Source organism: Pagrus pagrus (genome assembly GCF_965226575.1).
Source record: "Pagrus pagrus genome assembly, chromosome: 15".
Taxonomy (NCBI): domain Eukaryota; kingdom Metazoa; phylum Chordata; class Actinopteri; order Spariformes; family Sparidae; genus Pagrus; species Pagrus pagrus.
In genome coordinates, this window is record NC_140199.1 from 22,581,304 (window position 1) to 22,591,321 (window position 10,018).

At 40.1% G+C, this 10,018-nt stretch overlaps 1 protein-coding gene across 1 annotated transcript; it reads left to right on the top strand.

Annotated features, from left to right (window-relative positions):
• The first annotated feature begins 2,482 nt into the window (after positions 1-2,482).
• cxcl12a (chemokine (C-X-C motif) ligand 12a (stromal cell-derived factor 1)) lies at positions 2,483-9,537 on the top strand. The gene is made up of 4 exons (XM_084375800.1): positions 2,483-2,620; positions 4,226-4,343; positions 5,376-5,459; positions 7,583-9,537. Exons 1-4 carry the CDS (start codon positions 2,554-2,556, stop codon positions 7,608-7,610), a joined length of 297 nt encoding a protein of 98 aa, XP_084231926.1. The 5' UTR covers positions 2,483-2,553; the 3' UTR covers positions 7,611-9,537.
• Positions 9,538-10,018: the final 481 nt, after the last annotated feature.

A 10,018-nucleotide genomic window follows, 5' to 3' on the forward strand; every position in this document is an offset into this window, starting at 1 on the left:
CTTTGTGTGTGTGTGTGTCTGTGCGTGTGTCTGTGTGTCTGTGTGTGTGGGTGTGTGGGTGCAAAACAAATGACTTCCATTTGTAGTTGTGCTCGCTTGAGCAAACCGCACTGCACACGTTTGTTGTTTGTGCAGGCTCACACAGGTTTGGGACATAGCAAAGAGGTGAATATAAAGTGTGTACTGTAATGACATGTCGGTAATCCTGTGTGTGTGTGTGTGTGTGTATGTGTGGGAGTGTGTGAGCAGGTTGATGAGCTGTTGTGACCGATGCCGCTTTGATCTGAAACCCTCTGAAGTCAACTTTCACTCCAAACTGAGAGACCCTTACTCAAATACTTCAGACTCTTTTCCTCCTCTGCTTGTTCTATCTTCTGCCGTGCACACAGTTGAAGGTAGCCATTGTGGGCTGTGAGAGAAGTCAATATGTGTCCATTGAGCTGTCAGCTGATTCTGCTCCGTGCTCTCGTCTCCATGGCATCATCTACAACGACCGTCTGACAACCAGAACACACTCGGTTTGACCGTATGGAGCAAAGTGTCTCAGACGGACACAAAATGATCAACACACAAAGATTTACATATCGGTACACTGTAAAATCTGACCAAGTGACTTAACTTTAAAACAATCAAGTGAACCGGTTACCTCAAGACTAATAAGTTTAAGTTGTTAAAACGTTTTAAAAGTAATTTACTTTGTAATTCTGAGGTAATAGTTTTCCTGACTTTTAAAAGTAAGTAAGCAGTGTAAGAAAGCACTTCATAATCAATATTTTGTATGTACATTAATACTCAAGCCTTGACACAGATATTGCCCATATTACTGACATAAAGGATGGAGGATTTATACATTGCGTATGATACTAGCTGGAAGCAGTAAATAACAAGCATAAAAAACAGTTATTCTCCTTGAATTACCCTCCTCTATTCCTCACTAGTTTTCATGATAGAGTGTGCTGTCAGCAGGTGGTTTGCTTTCCCACAGCTGTATGACGACAGGATATGTCTCCAATAAATGGGAAAATAGAAAGAACAGAAAAACAAACAGCCACTTTGTGATCATTTTTCTTGTTGTTCTGCGATTCAGAAAAAAAAAGTAGCAAAACACACCCTTAGTCCGTGTAAATATAAGCTTTTGTTTAGGATTTCCCAATAGATTTATACTGTGGGTTGTGTGTTAAGTACAGCTGTATGTATTGGGCTTAAACAAGCCTCTAAAGGTCTTCCAGGTATTAAAGCATTGAAGTTACTCATTGTGTGATCAATCCAGAGGACAAGGCTCATTTATGTTTTCATCTCACATCTCTGCACACACACATTTACTCATATAACACACACACACACGCATTGGAGTGTTTGCTCTGCAAGATGAAAGCCAAATGTCTGGAAACAGACTCCACATCTGCATCCCGTTAAATACCCTAATAATACCAGCAAACACAACAGTGAGGATGTGCATGCACACACACACACACACACACACACACACACACACACACACACACACACACACACACACACACACACACACACACACATATTTGGCATTTTCTGTATAAAGGCAGTTGTTTAAAGATTCACTTAAACTGAGAATAGTTTAAATCCTCTCCAAACACAAGCTGGGAGGTGTGTATGTTGAGGAGTGTGTGTTGTTTCTATTTCCCTCTAGTCTATTTATTAGAGCAAGAGTGTAACAGAGCACGTTTTGTTGGAGTGAGTCCTCTCTAGTTACACTTTTAGCGTTTTAATTAATTTGGGCCAATGAAGTCCCTGAGAAGACAAACCATGACTGAAAACAAACACATGTGCAAAAATGTCTCCCGTTTCTTTTCATAGCCCTGGCAGCAGCCACAGGAACATGTAGAGCAGGGGGAGACCTATCCAGTGTTCAGCCGGTGGGCAAATTTGAATTACTGAAATATCTTTTAAAGCAGTTGAGTCAAATAAAGGCAAATTTACTTCTTATGTCATCCTAAAAATATAGCACACATGACTGCTTAATTACTGCGCATAATATGACTTCTTAAAAAGAGAGGGAGACCTCTGTGCGTGTGTGTGTGTGTGTGTGTGTGTGTGTGTATGTGTGTGTGTGTGTGAGAGAGAGAGAGAGAGCGAGCGCGCGCGTGTGTGTGTTTGTGTGTGTGCCGGTTGGACGCGTCTCCACTGAGCGCTGTGCGTAATTTGGCAGCGGAGTTGAGAATACGCAGACAGGAGTCTCTTTCAAAATAAAAGCACGTATACCAAACATTGTGCAACATTAGTCATCAACCTCTGATATGTTGCGAAGAACGAAATCAATAAAATGTAAATCTTATATTTTTATTTTGGTCGTAATTTGAAACATTGCAATAATGATTATTAATCCGCTAGAACAAAAAACATGCATCTTAACACTTTTACTTTGTGATCTACAGGAAGTCCTATATATTTTAATTCTTTCTAGCTTTTTCCTGTCCACACGTGTATTTACGCTCCGCCACAGTCCCGTGTGCCACCACAGCTCCTCTGGACTTTACTCTGTGTAGGATCAAATCTCAGTGGCATTACCGCAGAATGGATGTGAAGCTGTTGACGCTCTTGGCGGCGCTCACGGTGGTGATGTACGCGCCTCCATCACAAGGTATCACTTTATTTTCTCATTTGCTGTGTGTTGCTGGCTCAGGTTTATTTAGACTTTTGTATTTTTGCAGCTGTCAATGTAAAATAGAGCCTTTATCTGCAAGGTATTCCCATTTTAGGTTGTTTGATTATTATTTGTCTGGATGGATCACGGGAAGTGAAAAAAAAAAGAAATACAAATGTCATATTTTCTGCACTATTTCTGAAATACTTCCGCAAAAGTAAAGTTTAAATAAGCGTCTATTAACCTTCCCATTCCATAACTGATGTATATTATTACTTAAATATATAAATAACTCTGATTAACTTTTTCAATTGCTGCATTTATCCTAAATTTGCATTTAGACATCAGTAACAAATCCACCCAAATAAACGGCAATATAAAACAGATGTATAAATCCAATTACATAAAATCGAAGTGCAAATGTTGCCTGTACTTGTTAATCAAACGTAACAGCTCTTCATCTTAATTAAAATATTATGTTCATCTGACAAAATGTTAGTGTATTCAATGCATGAGCGTCTTCTGGTGTGGGAAACCCGTTTTCCATCGTGCGTAAAGCGCCTACAGGCTGCACATGCGGCTCCAGCGGTGAGAAACTGCCCATCGGATCACTGATCAACGTTTGTATTTGTTCTGCTCTCTGTTTTCATTCAATCACAGCCAAATGAGGCAGCTATGAGACAAAGCCACAGCTAGTCTACATGGCGACATCAGTCACCCAACTAGAAGGTGTTGCTCCTTTTATCATGTTAATTCCGTCGGATCATGTGTAAAAACAATTAGCATAGAGTTTAATCTATAGCAGCACTTCTCACCATCTGTTTGTTGTGACCTGCAGTTTCCATTTAAAAGCAACTTAAACACTCACCTCGGATACTAAATAATTTCACGCATTTTTCACCGCTCTCAGCTTGGTTAATCCTGATTTTTTTTTTTTTTTTTTGTCATGTAGGTTTCACGAAAAAAGAAAACACAGTCCTATTTATTTTTCCACATTTATCAGCCGTGAAAATCTGAGGTTGTAGCGGAAAGTATGCACATCCATCATGAGGTTTAAGGACCACACAGTCCACAGTTGTGTCTGACTGAAAAGAGTTAGTGTTTGTGCGTCTCGAAGTCCTGTTGTGTGTGTCTCCTACCTCTGAGTGGGTTCTGTGGCTCAAGCCAAAAATGCTGTAAAGCCTAAATATGTAATTTTGATTTAACGTTGGTCGATGTTGGCTCCATCCTCCTGCAACAATGCAAAAATATAACTGAGATAGATAACAGATAGATGGGAAATTCTTATGCAAAATGAAAGTACTGTGCATGGGTGGTTTGCATGTACGGACAATTCCCTGTAGATTTATAGAGATTCTGCATCCAGGCTTCAACTTGTTGATCTGTGTACACAGTTGTACTTGTTTTCTGTACCATTTCCATGTAATTTGATTGTTTGTAATACAGTTCAGTCTCATTTATATTCAATCTAATCTGTCCAGCAATATCCCATCTTTCACATGAGATCATTACCTTCATCTAATCTATGTTTAATCCCCTTATTTGAAACACGCTTTGCTGTAAATCTGAAACAGATGCTCATCCTCCTCTCCTCTTTCTCAGCAAAGCCCATCAGCCTGGTGGAGAGATGCTACTGTCGCTCAACAGTCAACAGCCTCCCACGAGGCTACATCCGAGAGCTCAGGTTCATCCAAACGCCCAACTGCCCCTTCCAAGTGGTGTGAGTATGCTTTTTAAATGCTGGGTTCAGTGTGTGGCACCAACACAAACACAGAATCACATGTTTTTCACCCTGGCCCTAAAACATCAGACAGGTTTCCTCCTTGTTGGACATTTCTCACCATCAATCTCTGAGAGGTGACAGGCCAGAGAAAAGAGTTGTGCATGCATGTTTACACACACGCCCCTCTGTCACTCGCTTTCACACGTCGTTTTTACCTCCGGCCCCCCTGACGCATCCACAGGAAGTGCTCCATTTGAGTATGGGCGAGCGTGAACGGGAGGTGGAAATTGGATGCAGTTTTGTTTTTGGACAGGAAAGCAATAATTGTGGGTTTTGTAATTGGGTTTGCTTCCCATTTGCTTGTCACGCAGCGTTTCCTCCTCATGCTGTGCTTACAACCTTCAGGTCTGATCTAAATCGTTGTTACGGCTCGTGTGGAGCTAACTTACAGATGAAAGTGCGCAACAATGCAGTTGGCTGCAGTAGAGAGGGGAAAAAATCAGGAACAGTCAATGTTTAGAGTGAGAAAATGGATTGGCACATCTTGTAAAAACACTTACAGGGAAAGAGGGAAAACACATTTTTACTTCCTCAAAAACAGGACATGTGCACCAAAGGACGCATGATCTTCCACATGGAGACATATGATCCGGTCTTGACCCTTTCTGTAAATAACCACAGGGTTATGCTGGAGTTAGACAGTAGCCCGTAGCCCCATGTTGACTCCTCAAACTCCTTGTTTTTAAGTGCACATTTTATAGGTAACTCTATATAATACTTGAGGGATAAGATCTTTGAATGCACTTATTCTTTACCCGTATGAATATATGTAGCAGCATCACATGTAGGATGAAAGAATAATCAGTCACCAGTGTGAAAGAGCGGTGTGTGTGTTAACCTGACACCGTAGTGTTAATTCAGTCTGTTTAATCACAATGAGTCAGGACACCTAATGTCTCTGCATTTTGAATAATTCACCCTTTCATCTTTAACTGAGTCATACACTGACTTCTCCTTTTTTTTAATCAGTGCTAAGCTGAAGACGAACAAAGAGGTGTGTGTGAACCCAGAGATCCGGTGGCTGCAGCAGTACCTGAAGAACGCCATCAACAAGTAAGATGCAACAAATCAGACTCACCTTATACCGATTGTGTGTTAGCTCCAATCCATGATCCTGTCGTCAAACTTCATCAGATAACTCGTCTGGGGCATCGCAAAATCACTTCCGCTCTATAGAGATTTAAAGTAAGGACTGCGAAAGCACAAATGCGCATTTGGACATCTATCAATAGGCTATTGTGAAAGTGACAGCTCTTTAATTGCCCGTTTATAATGGAGCCCAAAACCCGAGATGTGCTGGTACACGACTAAGTGGGAGTAGATTCACTTTCACACACTAAGCTTAATCTGCTCCTATAAGAGCACTATTATGGGTTCATCCCTGGTTATGTAAGAGAAAGGTTGAATAAAATACAGACTTAAATAAATACTGTACATTTGCCTACCAGAGATTTCAATAATGGGCAAAATAGAGTAACTTCATAGAGTTACCTTTGCCTTTTGGTCAATCTGTGTAACATTATAGGGACACGTTGTAGTTTTGGAGAAGAAAGTCAGAATTTTAATGTTAACAATCAATTTTCCCCATAACTGAATAAACAAGCTATCCCCAGAACACTGTTTTACGCTAAAAAGGTGGCAGGGTCCGCCGCATATAAACAAAGTAAAACAGTATGAAATTGTGTTGTCCTTTAAGGTCAGTTTGTTTACTTACTTTATTCAGTCATGGGAACAAAGAGCATGTTTATTATTTTGTTTAGGCATAAAAAAAATAAAAATGAAGATCTTTTTCTGCTGATGAAATTTCTTCCCTAAACTACATAGTGCACCTTGAATGCAAAAACTTGCTTTCAAAATTCATGTTTGACATTGAGAAGGCTAAAAGTCACCGCCAATATCAACTGTCTCCTTCCTGGCATGAGGAAACCTTTCCGAAAAACCGTTGGACACCGTAAAGTTTATAGAAAGGATCAAGTTGCCATCCTGTACTTTGTGCAGTCATGTATTTTCGATGCTCCCCTGTCGCGGGTCGGATGAAACAAACCGTACTATGCTCAGGAGACGGATAAAGATGCAAAAAGTGGATTTCCTTTTTTCCAACAAAAAGAAATTGAATGCAGTCTTGCAATCACCAACCCAGTGAGGATGTTGAGTCAATACCCACTGACTGAGTGACCCAGGGTCCCGCAGTCAGACTGTCTGTCTGAAGGATGATTGTGGAGCCCTTGACTTGCTGAGGTGTGAGCGCCTCTCTGCATAACAAAACAGACCAATGCATAGTGTAGATGGTGGTCATTTACAATGGATCAGACCTAATGTGTTTCCAATTACACATACAGCCAAAGGTGAGGAGGGACAAACTTATTTACAATGTGTGCAAATTACACACAATTGTAAAGTCATGCATTATGCCACCCTTTAGTGTGATAAACAAAACCATGATTACCTTTTATATCAGTCGAAATAGAGCTCAGCTCTTACAGTATCACTCCAATGTCAATAAATAAGCTGCCCACCCACGTTCCAGTGTTTATACTGTTTGTATACGGTTACTGCGGTGGTATGTGTATATCACACCACAACTGCTGCAAATGAATGTTCCATGATTACATATTTAGATTTATCAAAACAAGTTTTTTTTAATTGAGGTGAAAGGTTTACAAAAAGCTGTGAAGTAAAAATCAACCTGTCAACGAGTAACTGACTAAAAACTCTGGAGAAATGGCCAACTGGCAAATGGGCGCAAAGGAGACCGTTAATGAGCTAAAACTGAGCACAGGATGAATGTGACTTTAAAAGGCTAAAAATGTTGAGTTCCTGATTGCAGGTCAACAAACACTGTGGTCTTGTAAACCTGAAGCAGCTGTTTTTATTTCAATAGACAGGAACTGGGTATTTTCAGGATTTTGGCATTTTTCTGGCTCCCACTCATGGCTGAACAAATACTCATTAATTTTCAATTTGGTGTTTACTAGTTACATTTTTATGGCCAAGTGTTTGTTGAAATGGCACAAATGTCGTTTGTCTCTCAGCCAAAGTTATCTATCACATTGTTGTGGGTTTGTACAAAATTGGGAGCCAGAAACCAACCCTGTGAATGCTCAGTGCCAAGTTTTGCTGTATGATTTTGGCATTGTTCTCATAAAACTCACATGAAATTTATTTTTCTCTTCCAGGATGAAGAAATCCAAACAGAGCATCTAAAAGCTCCTGCAGAGATCCTCCTGAGCCATCACAGATATGTTACATGTGATATGAGATCATCTGGTATGTTGTACAGCACTTATCCCGGCTGCCACGCTGCGGCCTTTTGCATGGAATAAACCTGCAACACCCCACCGTGAACACCAGCCCTGTCGCCGTCTTCACCATCACCACTCTCACAACTTATAGAGATCATAGATGTTATTAGTGCAAAGTGCAATTATATCTGTGAGTGTACGTTCATCTAACTAAAATGTATATACTTTTCTGTTTAAAGACTTCCACAGTAAAGAGCTATTTTTGGAGATATCCATGTCCTTCTGGCCTCTCTGTCATTTAGGAAAAGGGGTCGACCTCGGGGTGAAAGCGTTTAAGGGATGTAGGTCAGTGAGAGGGTTTTCTCCACAACAAAGATGAGTTAGCATCCCACAGTCCTGTAAAGTTCTGAGCCAGTAGACTTATAACAACTAATCCTAAACATGGCATCTGCTTATCCTTACTGTCTCTGAATTTGAATTGTACAAATTGATGAACAACAACGTATAGTTTCGCTTCTCAAAACAAAGGAACAGGCAGGGTCAGAGAGTTTGCCAAGTTTTTCCAATGTTTCAAACTAATTGGCACCATGGAATTTCAATGAGTGCCAGCTCAGCTACTCCCAGACTAAATATAAGATGTTTAAAAGATCCTAGTAAAAATGGCAATTACAATGTTTTTGTGATGGAAGTCAGGATGCCAAACGGGCTCGAGCATTTCCTGAGCTGTTCTGTGGCTGTGATTACGCGACCCTGTGTTACCCAACTTGTCTGCCTCTCATTCTTAGAGAAAAAAACTGAACATCTGGATCCCAAACACTTTTAAATGAGCAACCAATACGTCTAAATTTACTGGAATCATAAAGCTGGGTTACTTAACAAGAGATGGTGAGAAATAAGTCCTGACACAGTTAGCTGTCTTACTAAACCGGTGTCAGAAAGTCTTGTTAGATGGATTCTGAATGTGATAACCTCTTAGCATGAATGTCTGCTTCAAAGAAGGGTGTACAGCATTTTGAATAATAGTTACCACATCGTAGTTAAAACACTAAGGCCCTGTTTACACCTGGCATTAACATGCATCTTGAGATCCGATCGCTCAGACCACATTCGGATGTGGTATGACCACATTCATCCATTGAGGGACTGCCTAATCTGGATCAATCCTATGAGTAATTAGAAACATCTACTCTTCCATGTACCAGTGGCATCAGCGAAACAACAAGAATGAAAAACGACAGGCAAAATGGATAACACGTTACACTCAAACACACTGTTTAATTTCCATTTGGACTGACTGATCATATGCCAAGTTCTTTGCAAACTTCTTTTAATTTTGGGCAGAGAAGGCATGGGATGAACACTGCTGTCTCCCGCCCGCTAAAATCAATAATACATTTGGTCTTTGCAGATTCAATGGTCACTCCAGAACCATCTACTTGAGATCGGATCACCAAAGATGTGTCAATGCCATGTGTAAACAGAGCCAAAGTTATAGTGACAGCCACAGTAGAGAGAGTTTTACTGTAGTACCATTACTGACAATGAATAGATGTACATTGATATGGCTACCTATAACTGTCATGCAGATAACAATGCACTTTATATCTGATGTATTCAAATTTTAATGGCAACATTTACCATCACTCACTGAGTCTGATCATTAAATTCTGTCTTTTGTCTTTATTTTCCATGTTAATCTTGCTGTTTTCATTCTGTTCTCTTTGATGATTGAATGTGTAGCAACATCTAACTGTTGGGAGATCTTTGCATCTATTCAATCTCCTTGTCATATGTCAAATTAATATTATACAAATGTTTTATTTTTGTACTCTTTTATGCATTTATATATTAAATCCAAACACTTAAATGAAGGAAGTGTACTCTCACAATTGAGTCGTCCAGCCGGTGTTTTATTATAAAACTTGTAGCAGTTAGACAGTAAAAAAAACTTTATATTTTAATGTATGTGTTCCTCTACATGTTAAGAGCCTCATACACATTTATACCCATCGATGCATACACACAGACACACACACACTCACACACACACACACACACACACACACACACACACACACACACACACACACACACACACACAGTTTTCCAGGTCCAACACACAGCTGCTGTAATCTTACTGTACTAGTAGGTCAGGGGGTTAAATCTAAAGACTTTGATGTGAGAACATGTGTTTAGCTTTACTCACGAGGGCAAACGAGAGCCAAGGACAATGATCCTGCCTGTTATTTAACTATTAACTCAACAAGCGACCATTAGGAAAACATTAGAGCTAAAAGGGATGAACTTTTAACTTCCCTCAAAGGGCATTATGTGAGGCGGAGCACAGTAGTATATGTGATGAGAGCGGTG